The sequence below is a fragment of the Callorhinus ursinus genome, unplaced genomic scaffold, assembly GCF_003265705.2.
Source record: "Callorhinus ursinus isolate GAN/ISIS: 27379988/994484 unplaced genomic scaffold, GSC_fseal_2.0 scaffold8, whole genome shotgun sequence".
In the NCBI taxonomy this organism is placed as follows: Eukaryota; Metazoa; Chordata; class Mammalia; order Carnivora; family Otariidae; genus Callorhinus; species Callorhinus ursinus.
Genome location: NW_027397070.1, coordinates 58,405,960 through 58,424,918, shown reverse-complemented (window position 1 = coordinate 58,424,918; position 18,959 = coordinate 58,405,960). Strand labels below are relative to the sequence as shown.

The 18,959-nt window shown below is 46.0% G+C and overlaps 1 protein-coding gene across 6 annotated transcripts in view; it reads left to right on the top strand.

The window, feature by feature from the left end:
- The window catches only part of KCNK10 (potassium two pore domain channel subfamily K member 10), a 134,838-nt gene extending 118,239 nt beyond the window's left edge, over positions 1–16,599 (top strand). For 4 of the 6 annotated variants that reach the window (XM_073895701.1, XM_073895698.1, XM_073895700.1 and 1 more), the window contains 3 exons: positions 7,817–8,048; positions 12,489–12,631; positions 14,735–16,599. In XM_073895701.1, the coding sequence (XP_073751802.1) occupies positions 7,817–8,048; positions 12,489–12,631; positions 14,735–15,355 (996 nt within the window). In that variant the 3' untranslated portion in view covers positions 15,356–16,599. The remainder of the gene's footprint in view (positions 1–7,816; positions 8,049–12,488; positions 12,632–14,734) is intronic. The other 2 variants (XM_025870459.2, XM_073895699.1) reach the window with 1 other exon arrangement.
- Positions 16,600–18,959: the final 2,360 nt, after the last annotated feature.

Sequence of the window (18,959 nt, the reverse complement as noted above, 5' to 3'; positions counted from 1 at the left end):
TGCTTTCTATCTGTCTGGGCAGCCCTCTTGTACCTCCAGGAAAATTCTAGGCCCTCAGACCATGGCCTCTTTTCTGCTTTGTGTGCTCAAAGTCTTTTTCTCATATGTGCTCATCCTTCTCATAGACTTTCTTATTTTTTTTCTTGCTTCACCTTGCCTCTTTCTCTTCTAGTTGCCATCTTTTCCCCATATAATTTCTTTTTTTTTTAAAGATTTTATTTATTTATTTGACAGAGAAAGACACAGCAAGAGAGGGAACACAAGCAGGGGGAGTGGGAGAAGGAGAAGCAGGCTCCCCACTGAGCGGGGAGCCCAACGTGGGGCTCGATCCCAGGACCCTGGGATCATGACCTGAGCCGAAGGCAGACGCTTAACGACTCAGCCACCCAGGCGCCCCCCCCATATAATTTCTTAATGCCTATTTCATTATTGTCTATAGTTTTATGAGGGTGACCATCCCTGTGTGCTTTCATTAGAAGGTGTTTGTCTAGAAAGAAGGAAAGGCATGGTGTGACTCTTGGGGAGGGGATTGCTTACTGCACCCCCAGTAAAACCCAGGGATTTGCACAGGTATTGACTCAATGATACCCACGTGCATTTTTAAGGTATTGACCTGAATCGGGCTGATCATGGGGGCTTTCTCCAAATCTTCTAACAGGCAAGATAAATAGTAGGCCACAGAAAATGCATGCTTCTTTGTCACTAGCCTTGATTCCTGGGCATGTAGACAGGCATTCTGGGCAGCCCACCAGAAGCTCACAAGGGCCTGCTCTCTGAGCTACTCTTAGCTGAGAATGGAGGGATGGGGGCCTATGAAGGCTTTCTTCTCTCCCACCCTTGGATGCTGGTTCCAGTGAGCAGGGACGTGGCTTGGAGATGGCCAGGAAGGACGAAGAAGAGTCAAAGCTCCTTGATAATCCCCAGTGAACCGTTTACTTCACTCAGTGTGTTATGTGGCTGCATTATGACTGTTGCTTTCCCACCTCCATCCCTCAGCCTGTCTTGTCCCTGTGGAAGGTTCCTGCCCCTTCAGAGAGCCCCAGCCAGGGCCTGGCCTTCCTTAATGACTTCCCCCCTTCCTCATCTCCTTCTAGGACAGGCTTCTCAGTAGGAGACCCATTGTAATTTCTCTCCTTTCTGCTTTCATTATATGTGTTCCTCCTTGGTGGGGGGAGGAGGGGGCTGCAGTCTAAAGAAGGGAACTCACCTTCCATTGAGGAGAACTTGCCCCAGTGGACCCACTGGACTCTTTCTCCCCTTCATTGTGAAGTAATTATTGAGCCGTCGCTAACATAAAAGACCATGGTACCAGGAGGACTGTGGGGAGGAGAATTGAGATGATGGGGGTCTTCAAAGGAGCCAAATAAATAGCATCTGTTTTTTTCCACCCCAGGTATAAACTGATTGAGAAGTAAGACAAAGGAGATGATGCACTGAAGCCTAGTATTACTATATTTTCTCAACACTGGAGAATATGGTTTATATCTGTGGAAAAATGGATTTCTTAATGACAGACCCAGAATTAGACAGGAGATCATGAGGCCACTTCAGGAGGTCAGCTTTTTCCCAAAAGGAAGGGAGAGGAAGAGGCAGAATGCTCAGTTCCTGGGTCAGAGTAAGGCTGGAGAGAGGGCATGTGCAGGGAAACTCCCTGCACAAGAAAGAAGCACTGGGGTGGGATCTTGTTTCTCTGGCTAATGTGGCTTGCTTGGCCAATGAACTATGACCTTGAACCCTGTTAGCCGGGGGAGGAGAAGAGGGAGGCAGCTTTAGGTGTCTGTAGCCTTGTTACTGTAGTATTATTATTGTATGCTTGTGTATATGATGGTGGGAGGGCATTTTGGGGTGGAGGCATTGTTCCCTGTGCTACTAAAATCTGGGTGAAGTAAATTTAGAATTTGGATAGGTGAGCAGCTAGGTAGGGCATCTATCGGGGTTGTCAGGAGTTATTCTGTTGAAGTGGCTCATCAGAAGGTGTGCCCATCCTCCTCTCCTTCCCATGGGCTTGTTTTCCGAACTACAGCTGAAGAGAAGGGCCATTCTTCAGCCAAGGTTACATATGGGTGTTTCCTACATTGGTGTGATTGCCTCTGAGTTGTTCCAATCCCTGGGACACAGTTTCTGAATGCTTAACTAACAGAAATCCAAAGATCATCCATTATAGTTGGCATGCTTTTGTATCCCACATACCAGAGCTACGAGAATATTTGTTTCTTCTCTCCCAGGTGATATTTTTCATCAGTGGGTTGTCATTAGGTACTACACTTTGCCTTCAATAGCTAGAGCAGGGCTGGACACCATGGACAGCGCCACAAAGACTGCTTTCAGCCAAAGACCCAGAGGTTGCCACTCCGCCTCACCCACTAGACTTCCTGTACATGTGGAAGGAACTTTGCTCTCTTTTTTAACTGCTATGTCCCTTGCAACCAGAACAGCCCCTGATATGTAAAGGATCCTTAAACATTATGGGCCAAGTGAATTAATTGGTTGTATCTTGAGCGCAAACTCTTGTGTTCCGGTCGAGTATTATCTCCAGATATTAGAAGCCACTGAATTTTAGAAGAGAAAACTTTCAAAGATTTTAATGAAAGTGTTCCTGGAGTGGAACAGCTTCGAATTTTTATTATTTGTGGATCTTTTCTCCATCCCAGGCGTACCTACATTGGCATCTCAGTGATAAAAACGATTTAATTGTATCTACCAAAAGCTTTTTCAAAAACTTTGCATGGTGATACCAGCAAAGCCCTGAACTGGCCAATAATCTATGAGATGCTTCAGTGTGGCTCAGATAAAACTTTGTGTGTGTGTGAATTTAGCTATCGAGCTGAATGGAAACAAAATACATTTGTGTCTTCAGCTTTTGAGGAGGACATTTTTCCATAGGCTCCATGGAGATTTTGCTGCGTGATTCTCACTAATGTGTGTTTACAGTGTCTCTGCCATGGAGATTATAGGCAAATGGTGTTTACAAGCTCTCTTCGTAGTTTATAGAATTGCTGTGCTACATAGCTATTCACTGTGATGTTCAAACTATTTGTTGGAACTGCACCTTTTTAAAAGAAATCTTTGTGGCAAACATAATAATATCAGAAAATAAAGTCAATTCTTCTCTGAGGCAGTTCCTATTATCTTTCCATTTTGAGAAATTATTCTCAGTTCAATTGTATCACCATGGTGATGTGTTCGCATTTCAACAAACCAAACCAAACCAGACCAAAAGTAGAGCTCTGCACGTCTAGCTCCTGTCCAAGACTTTTTTTTATTGCAGTATTCTTATTATCTCCAGTGTCCTGGCTAAAAATCACAACGAAGAAGCAATTTCCTCAGCCAGACACAACACTCTGGGTTGCTAATCTCAGAATTCTAAGAAATCACATAAAAGTGAAAAGGAGAATGGGCATTAAAGGGGCAAAAATGAAATAAAGAACCAACCCGCAAATGAATAGAAATATACTCCTCTAAAATAAGATTGTGGAAGGAGGCAACCGCAGAGAGGGCATTTTGCTTAATGAGAATTGGACATGTGGCTTAGTCCTCTGAGGTCTGAAACAAGTAAACACTCCTAGGGTTGTCAGCATGTACATCCCTCTCTCAAAGCAGAGCTCTTAGACCTGGCTCTTCCGCTCTCTGTTTGTGAAGTTTGTTTTGCTCTTTGGAATAATTGCACAAAGAATCGTGACAACAAAATGAACTCTACAGGAGGTAGGTTTTGAGTTCTTTGAAAATTCCTGCAGTTAGTGCCAATTGGGAGGCAGGAAATAGTTTTGCATAATGCTATTTGCATAAGAAGGAAAGAACACGTCGTTTATTCTAATCAACAAAGTGTGAAAACAAGATTTGGACAGATGTGCACAACCATCTTGTCTCTCCTGCCCAAATATTGTATCAAACCATCTCTTCCCAGGTAACAATTTTGTTAGCCCAAGAACACATCAGCTCAGTCGGACCTGGGCTCTCACTAAGCGTTTTGCTAGCTGCTCTGCTTACTGGTAAATAAGCAGTGTGATTTTGCTTAGCAGCCCCTCTGTGGAAAGACAGCTCATGTCCATACGTGGCGGAGAGGTGGGGACGTGGGGGAGGGGGGCAAGGAAAGCTAGGTATGTGCCTCTCTGTACCTGGTTCCTGACGTCGCAAACTTTATCTGCAATTCTTGGCAGTCCTAGAAGGATGATGAAGAACTAGGGGGAAATTAATGGAAAGGCAAAGAAAAAAGTTTTCAAGATTGTGAGCTGAAACTGTGTGAGAGCTCAACCCAGAGCCAACACAGAAGAATCAAGAGAGAATGAGGACCTTTTTCTCATTAACAATGAGGTAATTATATGAGATAACGTATCCAGGAAGGGACAACTAACAGTGACTTCCTGAAGCGAAACGAAGATTATCTTAAGCCAGACACGAGGGAGCATTCCTCAGTAGTTAAGGACAGCATTAAATCTGGGACTGTCCACATCTGAGAAAAGATTTGAACTTTCACATTAAAAGATAATCATTAACAATCCCTGAGCACTTAGCCAGCAGTGTGTGAAGCTTTTACACACTTATTTAATCTTCCAAACAATCCTGTGAGGTGGATTCTCGATGTCCATTTTATAAAGGAAGAAACTGATGCACAGAGAGGATGAGAAACTTGCCTAAGGTCACCCAGCCACATAGCAGTGGGGGTGGGATGCATCTCAGGCAGTCTACCCTTAAACTCCAACTTCCTAAACACCCTTTTACAAGTGGTAGTGTGCAGTTGCAGGGCTACTGGGGAGGAGAAGCCCAAAGATCACTGGATGATGTGGAAGATAGTGTGTAGTTCCATGTTGAAAAAGTGTTCAGTTAAGGTAACTGTTTTTGTTCTGTTTTAATATCTAGAGGGCAGCAAAAACATGGGTAACCAGAATAATAGATATTGCTAAAACCTTATGTCCACACCTCTTCCTTTTACAGTGAAGTATGGGTACACACATTTACACACACACACACACACACACACAGACACACCACGTAGACATTTGAGTTCTTAAGTCCCTAAAATACCCTAATGATTGAATTTTCCAAGCATTCACTGAGCATCATCCTAGGTTGTCTGCAAGAAACAGCTGAGGCTTGCCTTGGGCGCTGAGGTGAGCGGTGGTGAAATGTTTACCTGGCTGATAAACTCTCCAAGAGATAATGCGCTTTAGACACCATTATTTCGCCTTTGTTACCTAGCTCCCTCCCTGCCACCAAACAGGTCCTGTCCTGTACCAGCATCCCTTCTGTCCACCGCAGGGAGCCCGGGAATGTCTCCAGCTTCCTACGTACTTGCAAGCCCTCCTTTGGCAACCGCAGCCTCATTTGGATTGCAGTTGTATTCACATCCTAATTTATGACTTAACAAGTGTCTCAGAAACATTTAATTTCATTGTGCGTTTGAGGAGGACAGTTTATAGAGGAGGGGGAGAATGATGTTCCCGTTGCCAGCAATTAAATTAATTTAATGATCTATGGTGAAGTCTCCTTTTGGGGCTTGGATTTTCATACGTGTCTATAAACAAAACTAGGCTAGTAATAAATATGTTCCTGGATTCTCAGAGGGGCTCAACTGCCTTCACCAAGTCCTGCTATAATATCCAGGCTGGAAATTCATGGAATGGGTAAGACATTCCCGTGATTCTCAGGTGATTCATCTTGTCATGATACTTTCATGAGAAAAAGAATTGGAATTTTCATTTGCAGTTTCAGCAATATCAGTAAATTATCACTTTTTTTTTCAGATGGCTTTTCTGAAGAGATGAGGAGGGGACTGTATAAAAGCATGGATCAAATAATTTTTCCCCATTCCCACTTTATATACCGAGTGCCCTTTTGGGAGTAAGAGCACATGACTGCTTTTCATAAAGAAGGATTGTATTTCCTTAGGTTTTCCTGTGTATTTTTAGGGACTATATTGATCTCAGAATGGGGGTGTACATAGTGCTGATTTAGATGCATGCAAATAAATGTTCTCCACTATCCCTGTTCTTGTTCGTTGAACCGAGTCCTCCATTTTGTTGTGTTGAACATACCTGGGACCGGGACCCAAGGCAGGTGGGACTGAGTGTTTCTGAGGTGTGAAGAGAGGCGGACAGCATCCTTTCCCCTTTTTCAGCTCCCGCATCCCTGGAACTTTCCAGTAAACAAGCTGCGCCGACGTTTCTCCCATAGTCGGGGAGAAGGGGATGGAAGGGAGGGGAACCTAGTCATCTTCTTGACCAGCATTTCCACAGTTGATCCACGTGGTTGACCTTAGAAGACACTCTCTTGACCATCTCTGTCCTGGGGACACATGGCAGAGGTGTCACTGCTTATGACCGAAGCTTAGGAATTCCTGGACACATTGCACAGTAACAATTTTTTATTCTCCGTCTTCCTTTCCAGAAGGGAAGCAGGACAGCCTGTTGTTCTTCATGGGGGTTAGTCTGGTTGATTTTGTTATGAGGGGGCCGGTGGGGGCGGGACTCTGGCGACTTTGTGTGAGCTGGGAAATTGTGGAGTGACTTGAAGTCTGGTTCTATCAGTAAGCACTGGGCTGGGAGTTAATCACATCAGAATTCTAATCTGGGCCTTGGCTCTAATTAGCAAAATCATTTTATGCTAGTCTCTCAACCCCTCTTGGCTTCTGTTGAAGTGTATGAATGCAAAGGTCTCTGTACGCTCTGAGGTTCTCTGCCTTCTAATTCACCGGAAGGCAATGAATAGAAAACAGAGCACATGGTAAGGATTTCCTATATCCAATGCCCCACATGTGGTGTATTTTTGCAGAAAATCAATCTAGGCGATGTGGAAAGGCCCAGTCACTCTGATGTATGTGGTTTTGGTCGGGCTATGGTGCTAGGGCCCCCTGAGGACAGTTTACATGCCTGTCCTGGGAACTTTGAGAAGACCTTAAGGATTATTCAGCTCAGAGGCAATGCCAGTGTTGTCTTGAATGCGTTCAAGGGGAATACCAGGGAGGTTCCCGGTCCACATCTGGACTCCATTGGCACCATTCCTTTGGGTGACATCTGTCTAATTCCCAATCTAAATGCTTTCATCTCTTGACTGGCTCCTTCAGAAGATGGCCTGAAACGAAGCTGATCATTTTAGACAGTAGCCTGTCATTCTGACTTGGACTCTTGTCTGTCCCCAGTGGATAACACAGCCCGAACACACCGCAGCGCTGGCTCAAACATGTATGTTTTAAAAGAAAAGTATGTTATAAGTGTACAACTTCAGCAGGGAAGGAAGGTGAAGAAGCTAGAGTCTGTCTCAAATGTGTATGGGGGTGACTGTTTTTCTTGTCATCTGAACATTTTAGTCTGTTTCAGGTCAGCTGTTTTTTTGTTTTTGTTTTTGTTTTTTTGTCTTTAGTTTTGTTGTTGTTGTTGTTCTTTTGTTTTTTTCCAACACATTCCCACTGATACAAGGGGAACTAGGCGCCAGGTCCATATCTACCATTGTGGAAAGAGCTCCAAACCTGCACCCTCCAGGAGAAGGGTCAATAATACCACGTGAGAATTGTCAGCAAGCCCTTCTTGGGGAATCATTGTGTTTGTGCTAGTGAGGAAGTTAGAATCAGCATTTGGGCTGCAGTCATGGAACCACACAAAGGACATTCAAGACATGACCTAAGCAGGGTTTCTTGAGCTCCACGAACAGGCTTCATGGGTCTGAGAACCACCTAGAGCATCTGAAAATTTCTGTGTGTGCATTTTTCTAGGAGAGGGCCCATAGCCTTCATCAGAATGTCCCAAAGCTGCCCATGACTGACAAAAGGTGAAAGTCCACTGGCATAATACATTCTTCCTCTGCCTCTGTCTTCTGAATCCAGGGTGATGAAGCTGACTTGCCTATCTTTCTCCTTTGCTGTTCCCAGAAAAAGCAAGTGAGCCAGACCAAGATCCGGGTCATCTCAACCATCCTGTTCATCTTGGCCGGCTGTATTGTATTTGTGACGATTCCCGCTGTCATTTTCAAATATATCGAGGGGTGGACCACCTTGGAGTCCATTTACTTTGTGGTGGTCACCCTCACCACGGTGGGCTTTGGTGATTTTGTGGCAGGTAAGCACCCTGGGCATCCCAGTCACCAGGGCCCCAGCAGGGAAAAGAGGCTGTTGATAATGCTTTTCAAAACCGTGAGAAACCATGTTGTGGGAGAAGCTAATGAAAATGGCTCAGTGTCCCTGCTGCTGTGTGGACTCATTTCAAGCCCACGGTCCCACATAATGTAAAAAGCAGCAGATTCTGCTGTGAAATGAAAGCCAGCCTCTTCCTTACCAGGATGCTCATTGCCCTTATTATTCTATGAATTATGCATGAGTGAAATGAATTTCTCATTGAATGTTGGACTTCTGATTTGCATTAAAGCTCCTTGAATCAATTGATAAAGGCTGTATTAGCAAGTGGCAAATATGAACCTCTGGAGAGATTAGCATAAAGCTTGGCCTGCAGCGACCTGTAGGTTAGAGTTCCTGAGGCTGCCCAGGGGAGGACTGTGTTCCCTGCAAAAGTTATCCCGGGCATGCCCTGACACAAGACTTAGGACTCAGTTGACTACCAGGAGCTGAGAACTGTCCCAAGGGAGTACAATATTATAACGGATTCTGCATGAATATATATGGAAACAATATCCTTCATTGTGAAGATAGATGCCAATGAACTATGTTTATAGAAGCAAAAGGAAACGGCCATCAATTTCACCTAGGGACAGGGAGCCTGAAAATGAAATGAGATCTGGTTTCTTACATGAATGGCTTTCCCAGAATGTAGTAGGAAGGCAGGAAGAGAGGACGCCATCCTTCCCTTTCCTAAGGGATGGTTCTACAGGGTCCGGGGTCCGACAACTGATCATTTTCTACTCTGAGAAGTGAACGCTTTGATTAAACAACTCTGTCCTGAGCTCAAAATGTTTGGGTGATGCATGTGCATTGTGAGTGCGAGTGCGTGTGTGCGTGTGCATGTTCTTGACCAGTTCCTGGTTAAGCAGCAGCCTGAACATTTGCAGGCTGAGCTTGCAGACTGTCCTTTATTTGGCACATGATCCTGGTGCCTTGGTTACTTCATGGAGTATGGCACTCACAAGGGGGAGAGGGATCTGGAAATCTGGAAAACAGGATATTCTGGAGGGGATATTGAGGGCTCTTCAAAAGACGCATGGGTGCGTCCATATTCATTCTGACAGTGATAACCAGGAGGGTGGTCTCCTAGCTGTTCCAACTGGGCAGATGAAGACTGAAGTCCAGTTTGTAAAATAGCAGTTTTTATTTTTTCCTTCCTTTTTCCTGCCTAAGGACTGAGCACTGCAAAGTCAGAGTGATTAAAAAAGCTAGGGGTCTGGGACCCCACCCCAGTGCTCAGCCACTGTGCCTCTCACCTTGTGTGGGGAGTCACCTGGTGCCTTCTGAGCGGAGGCCTGCCGCTCTGGAGGGAAACCACAGAGAACTATTGGGACTATTTCACAAACTTCTTCAAGTTCCCCCAGAGCATAGTTTGCACTGGGTTGTGCTTCAAGAGTGCCCTGTGGCAGCCCTGGGCCATCTGCCGCAGTCTGTTACAGAGGACACTTGCAACGAGCCCTTCTCTCTAAACACCTGCTTGACTCGGCCTGTTAATCTCTTAATCTGGGGGCACAAATAGAGCCTTGGGATATAAAATTTAAAATTTATTTATTTAGTGATCAGCAAAGAGTTTAAATTTTTAATTTGAATTCAGGTTATTTGTTTGCATCTAATTATACCATGTAAGAAAATGCAGGGAAGCTTGTCACTAAAAAAAATAAAAATGATGCCATTTGACAATAACATGATTGAATATTTAAAAGTTTAATGTTATACATTGTGATATTATCTTCTAAAACAAAAACTGTTATAGCCTATTCAAATTAGAGTCAATGTATAACTATCTACTATCTGTTTTGGTTAACATTACTGAAGCCAGGCCTTCATGTTAATTGAGAAGTGATGATGAATCTGTAAAAAAACAATATGACTTACATTTTATAAAACAACATTGATTGAAGGACCAAAAAATAAAAAGTAAAATAAAAGGAGCCCCCGATTTAATGCACATGGATGTTCTCGGTTGGCCTATGCAATGGACTTGATTTAGAGCTTTATTAAAAAGGTGAGGAAAGGTAGCTCTGACTTATTTAGATCTTAGACGAATATAGTTGGCCAACCTAAATGATTTTGCTTATGTTGGTTCTAAGTAAAAAAGTTAAAGATAACCCAGGAAAGGACACATGTGATTTATTTAACACTGTGACGCATAAATGCACGGGAAGTGGGCCCCTGCTCTTCACCATGGACGGGAGAGAAGAAAGGACATCCACATTCTTTACCCTTTCACCCACGAGGACCTCACTTGTTAGGGAGCACTGCCCAGCTGGTTGCTGCTCCTCCTTGGGTGGGGGGGAGCAAGGACAAAATGAGCTGGGACTCTGGTGCTTCAAGGGGTGCTGCCAATGATTTTAATTGATTATTTGTTCTAATTACCCACTGTGGATTGAGGGCATGTAGTACAAACTTGCACTTGACCTTTATCTTTACTTACCTAGAAAGGGCGTGACCTCCACAGTCACAGGCCTGGCCCTGTTTTAATTCCCTTATTTGCTGTTGATTACAGAGCCTGATTTTGTTTGTCCTGAGGTCTCCATGGACAGGTATCTCTTATAATTCACAGTGCTGACTGCAATTAGACCAGGCCCTTCGAAGCTCTGATTTCCAGAGCTTACATAGACTGGTCTGAAGAATGCACGCCTTAAAAGCCTGAAAGTTTGTCACAACCTTTTGGGCAACACTCTAAGAGCAATGGGGAAGGATACCAGATCCTTTAAAAAAAAGGTACATTAAAGAGAGTTGATAATTGCTGTGATTGAACATGGCATCAACCCTTCCAGAAGTATAATTGGAACATTGATCACCATGCAGGATTAAGTGCTGGTTTATTTCGTAGCCGACTCACGTCAGGACAGCCTAACAACATCACAGCATTTTGCATTTTGGAAACCCTGACTGAGAGCGCGCACAGAGCTCTGAATTCCAGACCAGCCATCGATAAAGAGCCGAAGGGTGTTTATTGCGTTGTTCGCTAGCGCCCCCTAGTGACAAGCTTTTTTGGGTGGCGGCGACTTGCTAAGATGATTATTTCCTCTTAGCCCCAAGGAGAAAGCTGCCCCCTTCTCGTGCAGAGACGGAATGAACCGCAAAAACCACGCATTGTGGCAGGAACTCCAGTAGTATCCTAGAGGAAGCTGCGGGGGAGAGTTGCCTAAAGGGGGGGGAGGGGAACAAAGGCAGTTAAACCAGACCGAAGGGGGCAGGCCACACAGCCCATTAGTGGTGTTTGGAATTCTAATTTTAAGAGATGGCAGTGGCCATTTAATTTGGGACCTTGTGGGTTGCACTGGTCTCACTGAGAGGAGCCCCTGGCCACAGTGCCTGCCCAGCTGCGTTTGGGAGGTATTACTGATACCGTAAGAACTCAGTGTGGATTCAGTGGCGCTAGATGAGGTTACAGCCACGACCCAGTGGGAAAGACTAGTAATCACTCATCGCGTAGTCCCATAATTACCCATACATCGCCAATGTCGGTCGTCTTAGAAATGACCGCGGGCCTGCCTCGCTGGGCAACAGTGTCTCACAGAGTGAGAGCCAGGCTGATGTCAGTTACTTCCTCACTTCCTTAGGGAAGGGGCTGGGCTTGGAGCCTGTTTTGCACGGCTACCTTTGGTAGCGCCTGTAGGAGGGCTAGAATAAGTAGGCTAATTATTTGCAATAAATGACTGGTCCTTTTAGCACAACAGCCGGTCAATGCAATCGGGCAGCTGGCCAATTGGATCTGATGGATTTCTACTGTAATCCCTACGTATGAAATAAAGGGATTGGACTCACTGGCCTTTTAGTTCTAGCACGGTGATTCTAATTACTCAGTCTAGTTGACCTTTTGGATTAGCATCATGTAAACACCATCCCTCAGTGTTAAATCACTGCTGCCAGGATCAAAGTCTCAAGAATGCCATTAGGTCTAATTTTACTTCCACACATCCAGTCCGCTCTTAGTAAATGCGTGTGTTAAGGAGGAAATGGTGCCAAGAATTCCAAGCCATTGGGGATTACTGATCTTTTATTTTTATTGCACTTAAAGAACTTTAAGAAGACAATCGACAGCTGGGCCTGATGTCTTGTCTCTAGCTCACGTCATTCATTGTCAAGCCCCGGTTGAGCAGAGGTGGACCAAGTTGGCCACGGACACTTTTTTGTTATGGGTATTATGGTTAGTGGTCAAGAATCAAAGAAGTTAAGCCACGAGTCAGGCTCCTTTAGGGAAGGGACCCATCTTTTCCTTGCCCTCCCTTGCCTGTCGCCTCTTGTATACAGCAGGCCTAACAGCTGAGTATCAGATGGGGATGGGATGACATCTCTGCTACATGGACTAGAATATGTTTGTTCTGCAAAGACCAAATGCTAGACCCTGGTTACAGTAACGTTTGGTTGTTTTCAGGGGGAAACGCCGGCATCAATTACCGGGAGTGGTATAAGCCCCTAGTGTGGTTTTGGATCCTTGTTGGCCTGGCCTACTTTGCAGCTGTCCTCAGTATGATCGGAGACTGGCTACGGGTTCTATCCAAAAAGACGAAAGAAGAGGTAGGACCCCTTCCAAATTCTATAAATGTTTCTGAGATCCGATGAATTCATGTCAAGAATGACCTGTCTCTATTTTATGGGCTGGAGGGTTTCTTAATACGTGGAGGGCCCCTATGGCTTCCTCTTTTTGAATCATTATCTAAAAGCCAAGTTCAGTGGAATAGCGGTTATTTTTGGGTCCTTTTTTGGCAGGTGAGAACATCTGATGACTCATCAGCCCACAGATCCTGGAAGGACTAGTAAACAACGACTTTTTGTTTTTTTATTATTAAAAAAATTTTTTTTTTATCTTTAGAGAGGGAGAGAGAGCCAGCCTGAGTGGGGGGAGGGACAGAGAGAGAGAGAGAGAGAGAGAGAGAGAGAGAGAATCTCAAGCACACTCCCTGCTGAGCCCGGAGCCCAATGCAGGGCTGGATCCCAGGACCCTGAGATTGTGACCTGAGCCGAAACCAAGAGTCGGATGCTTAACCGACTGAACCTCCCAGGCACCCCAGAATGATTTTTAAAAAATAGCAGTGGTCAGCAGGGGTAGACCGTAGTTGAGGGAGGTGTGCAGATATGTGGGAGAGGCTGAGAAAGTTTGTAAAAAGCTTGAGAAGGATGGGGTCTATATGGAAATGCAGTAGAATACAAGGACTCCTTCTCGATTCTCTGAGACTGAAGTCCTCCAACAGTGACCAGCTGTGGGGAAGCGAGCACAAGGGGTCCCTTTTCACCTTTATCCCCTCCTGGTTGTCAGATCTATGGAAACAAAACCAGCCTCATGTCCAGGGACATGCAGCCTTTTCTCCCTTGGGTAAATGTGTGTGAAAACCTACACAAAAGCAAGAAAAGACAGAAGAGGGGAAGGTAGATCTTGTGATTTAAAAAAAAAATGTCCATGTAGTTCTTCTAGGAAGAGAGGAAAAGAACTGAAAAGGAGGGCAAGAGAAGAAGAGGAAAAGAGCTAACAAGTGGAAGGGAGATTAAAAGAAACAAAGAAATAGAAAGAGGGAGAGTCTCCTGGAAGGTGACTGCTCGCTTCCTGGCAGACAGACGTTCTGTATAGAAGGCCCCAGGACAAAGTTGCCGAATGGGAACATTTCCCATCTCATTCCCGGGCCCCAGGGTTAATTTTCCTGGCTTAGAAAAACACTGGCAATGCAATCCCGTCAATGCAATCTCCAGTTTGGTTCCCCCGATGGCTAACTGACCTGCTGAAAGTCAGCTGTAGTGAAAGAGAAAGTTAACTATATAAATATCGACTTTCCTAAACGCAAAAATGCAGACTTCTGAGTGGCTCGTCTGTATAGAAAACACGGGGCTAGTGCTGTTGGCCGTGCTGGATGAGAGCCAAGAAACCTGATATCGATCCTCATGCATTCTGAGGAGGAATGTTCTGTGGGCTTTCGCAAACATGACCAGGGAAGTTTGGCTCCCAGATGCCCTGGAGGGTCTTCTTAAAGCAGGGTAAGCCGGATGGCACTCGACCGTAGTGTGGCCCAGATTCAGGGTGAGCAACACTCCCAGTTTGCCCAGGACTGCAGGGGTACCTAAGACACAGGACGTTCTGTTCCACAACCAGGACAGTCCCCGTCTAACTGGGACGGGTTGTTCACCCTACGCAGACAGAAGCATTGGAGGAACAGAGAAGGGCCAAGGCCAGGTTGCACCTCTGCTTTGTGCCCGAGTGCATGTCTCTGTCTCGCGTAACACTAAGAACTCCATGAGCTTGATATGATCACCCCAGTTACGCCGGAGGAATGAGGCCATACAACTAAAAAAGGGGTGGACGCATAATGTGAACCCAAGCCTGGCCAACTCTAGATAGCGACCTCTGCCGCAGAATGCCGTCCTCCTCCCATTCGGTCACCACCTCCACATCTCAGGCTCCTGCCGGGTTCTCTAGCAGGAGTGCCCCCCGAGCCACAGGAGCCAATTTGAGATGGGTCTTTAGGGCAGAGGTAGCATCCCCACCCGGGCATGGGCTCCCCTACCCCCTGGCCTCCCCGGAGCCAGCCTTCCCATCGGGACACTCAAGGGCTGTGGGCGCCGGGAGGGCTGGGGGGCCCGAGGCAGGGACAACTTTCTCAGCGTGCCCTTGCTCTCCTGTCTCCCGGCCAGGTCGGTGAAATCAAGGCCCACGCGGCCGAGTGGAAGGCCAACGTGACGGCCGAGTTCCGAGAGACGCGGCGGCGGCTCAGCGTGGAGATCCACGACAAGCTGCAGCGGGCGGCCACCATCCGCAGCATGGAGCGCCGGCGCCTGGGCCTGGACCAAAGGGCCCACTCGCTGGACATGCTCTCCCCAGAGAAGCGCTCTGTCTTCGCCGCTCTGGACACGGGCCGCTTCAAGGCCTCATCCCAGGAGAGCATCAACAACCGGCCCAACAACCTGCGCCTCAAGGGTTCCGAGCAGCTGAACAAACACGGGCAGGGGGCCTCCGAGGACAACATCATCAACAAGTTTGGGTCCACCTCCAAACTCACCAAGAGGAAAAACAAGGACCTCAAAAAGACCTTGCCCGAGGACGTTCACAAAATCTACAAGACCTTCCGGAATTACTCCCTGGACGAAGAGAAGAAGGAGGAGGAGACGGAGAAGATGTGTAACTCGGACCACTCCAGCACCGCCATGCTGACCGAGTGCGTCCAGCAGCAGGCCGGGATGGAGAACGGAATGGTCCCCACGGACACCAAAGACAGGGAACTTGAGAACAATGCATTACTTGAAGACAGAAACTAAATGCTGAGGACCTAGGACTTGACCAAGCGTTTTGTGTGTGTGTGTATGTGTGTTTTTTTTTTTATATTCACCCTGAGACACGTGCCTTAAACAGACTTCTCGTTAGTCCGAAATTACATAGCATTGAAGACTATATTTCACTGTGCCATAAACGATGGAGAAAGATCGCTCTGCCAAAAGGAATCAAAGAATAACGACCGCACTTCCGACAGGGACCGCGGGACACGCCGGGAGCGTTCGCACACGCAAGAGGTCGTGGCCACAAAAGTTAAGGGCAGGTGTGGGACGGCGCTGTGCCCCCAGTGTGGCGCCGCCCAGGCCTGGCGTGGAGAAAGGGCAGCTATTCCTTAGACCAGCCTTCTGGAAGGAACTGGTGTGTCTTTTACATGGAGCCTCGTTTCCTGACCCTACCGTTAGAGATATGCACACACACAGAAGGGAACCGGATGGGGGATGAACTAGTACCTGCAATGAGGGTTCGAGCTGACATTGTGGCATGTTGCTCTGAGCTTGAATTTTGATACACATCCTTCAGTGCACACCTAGTCTTTCTAAGCTCCAAATGAGTGTCCATGGGACCCGGGAGCACGTGGAATTCGTGGGAAACAGATCAGAGCACACGTATTAAAAGGTGCAATTGCTTTCCTCATTACAAAAGAAAAAAAAATCACAAATGCATCTCACTGTGGATATCACCTTAACCAATGACAGAAGCCTACTGAATTTTGTCTATCGACAAATGACAAATGAACTTGCAAGCATTGGCGAAAACTCAACCTCATTCGCTGCATGGTTACAGGCAAAAATCATGCATTTTCCTCAGTGGGTGCAGTGGTGAAAATAAACTGGTTTTGAAATGTCCATGTTCACTTTTCTAGTGGAACTTCGGTTATAACTTGTTTTGATAAGAGGGGGAAAAATACCAAAATGGTTGCCTTGCATGATGCCAGTGGCTTGCTGTTCTGTCTAGCTGATCCTAAATTTTTATAAAAATAGACATCCTGCATGTCTGAGACATACCAAGGAGGACCATGGCATCATTCCATCTCAGGGCTTTTTGTCCCTTTGGGTGTCTTACGGTAGACATAGTGACGAGGTCCAATCTTGCTATCTCCAAACAAAAGAAAAAAATCCCCCAACCAACTCTTGTACAAGAAAATTGAATTGTTTTAATTGCTTGCAGCTTAAGTGCCATTAATGCCATTTAAAAACTAATGCTTAAAAGAAGTATTTACAACATTCCACTTTTATGTTTGGGTGTTCCTTATTTTGAAAGCATCACTTCTTTTCCTTGCTTGTTTCTTTGTCTCGAACCTGCTATTCCCTAAAATTGGAAGACCAGCATGATTGTTCCAAGGCCAACAATAGCAACACTATTGTTTCAGGAGGTTAGAACGGTCAGTGAAGGAAAGTGGGGGAGGGGCTAGTCAAGTTTGGAGAAGATTTTAAATGGATTTTTTAATCAGAGAGGGCAAAATAGGTGCTAGGCTCACCATCCTGTGTGTGCCTCAGTCCCTTGCATAGTTGGCTGGCTATCGATGGTTCAGACGTAGCTGTTTGGACCACGCTCTTAAGCATATGGACCTGGCAACCCCAGGAAGTTGCTAGTGATGCCCCCCCCAACCCGGGCTCAGCGCCACCTTTTGGAGATTTCACAAGATGAACACACAGAGTGGATTTATCGAAAGATCACAAGACTAGCAGAGACTTCCTGAAATAATCTAACGCTTTCTGACTTCTGGGGAAAATTATACCCACCACATCCTTGACCGGTGGTACCAGGGCAGACCTCTTCCTGCCCGTTTCCCAAAAATGCACAGCTCTCCCTCGCCTGGAGCGCACGTGGCTCCGCCTTCCCTTCCCCCAACCTCCTAGGCTCTAGCGAGAGTTCTGGCATTGCCTTTGAGAAGGAGCCAAATAAGAATCAGCTTTCACGAGGCCCTTCCTGTCCACTGTAGATTTGGTTTAACACCTCCACTGGGCTGGAGCCATGGCTCACTGGTGACATCCTGTGTCCACATATTAACAGACGCGGCATATTAACAGACGCGGAAACGATGCTTATGCAGGTGCGGGCACTGCTCTTACTGTGAGAGTCTTTCCAGCCTGACAAGATGTGTTTTGAGTGGTAGATATCTGGGACTTTCTCTATTCTTCTGACAAGTTAAAAGCATCCCGATTAAACTATCCATTGATCTCATTCGTTTGCGTTTCTGCCCTGTATTACTCGTTACCTTCTTTATAGTCATGTGTTAAAAATTCTAGACCCTACAGACAAATCTGGCCGAGGGGCTTCCTTGTTATTTATCCAGTGGTTTCCCTGGGCCAAGCACTAGATCAGGCACTTTATGGGTGTTAGCTCACTGAAACCTCATAGCAGCCCTCTACGGGAAGTGTTGGCAAACCCATTACACAGATGAGGACATGGAGGCTCAGGGAAGCTGAGTAACTTACCCAATGGCACACAGCAAGAAGGTGGTAGAGCTGGTATTCAAAGGCTGTCTGACCAAAGTCTGCTTTTGACTTTGCTATAATGTCCATGTCATGCACTCTTGTGCGTGTGTGTGTGGTATGTGTATGTGTGTGTTTGTGTGCATGTGTGTCTTTTTAGTTTCATGGACACGACATACAGAGGTGGGGAGAAGATCTCTATTACCAAGAGGGTATGAAGTCTTTGTGTAAACATGACCTAAAGTGTTACCCTTACAGACAATTATACCTTATTTCGGTTTGGGTTTTGGGAATGCTGTATGGCGCCCTTTCTGTATTGTTAAAAATGTCCTTTGAAAGCACTCTTTTGCACTTTACTTGCTTACCTTGCAGGAACTCCGTATACAGCAGGAATAAAACAATTCAAAGCACTAAGCTGCACATTCTACCAAATGGAACAGGTGGTGTGTGCATAGACGCTTCCCCAAAGGAGTCAAATCACAGTAATACAGAGGAATCAAAAATAGCCCTTGGCTGAGAGTGGGAAAATATCCAATATAACCTGTTCCCTGAGTACAGAGGGGGCCAAAGCCCTGACGAATGAAATCCAAGAAGAGCCCTCCCTCTATGGAGATTGATCCATTAAATATGTGGGAAGTATTGGACAAACTATAACATACTCTCCAAAGGAGAAGCTGAGAAGGAATACGAGCTTGGACTCCTCTTAATGTGTACAAGCTAAGATTTGGGGGGAGTCCAGTTGTTATGAAGTTGTGTGAATGGTACCCTTTTAAGATGGGGCCAAATAACACATAGCAAATAGCACGTGGCAAAGCTGCTGCAAATTCTAAATGCACATCAGCACAGCCCTGCCCCTAAACACACATCCGCACCCTGCCATAAACCTGGAATCAATGCCTTGATTTTGCGCACAGGAAGAGCACATGTTCCGTATCTTCAGTGGGTGGTGGTGTCTCTTGCTTCACCTGGTAATTGGGTACCCATTTTTTCTTCCCTAATAGATCTGGAGGTTTACTGGGGACAGCTGGGGGACCATTTGGAGACTGTAGCTCCATACCCAGTCCTAACCCAATAGTGAACTTAGAAACTTACCACTTTTAGGGTAGGGCCCTGACATGTGTGTGGCTAGGAGTGTCCCTGGCCTACAGGTGAG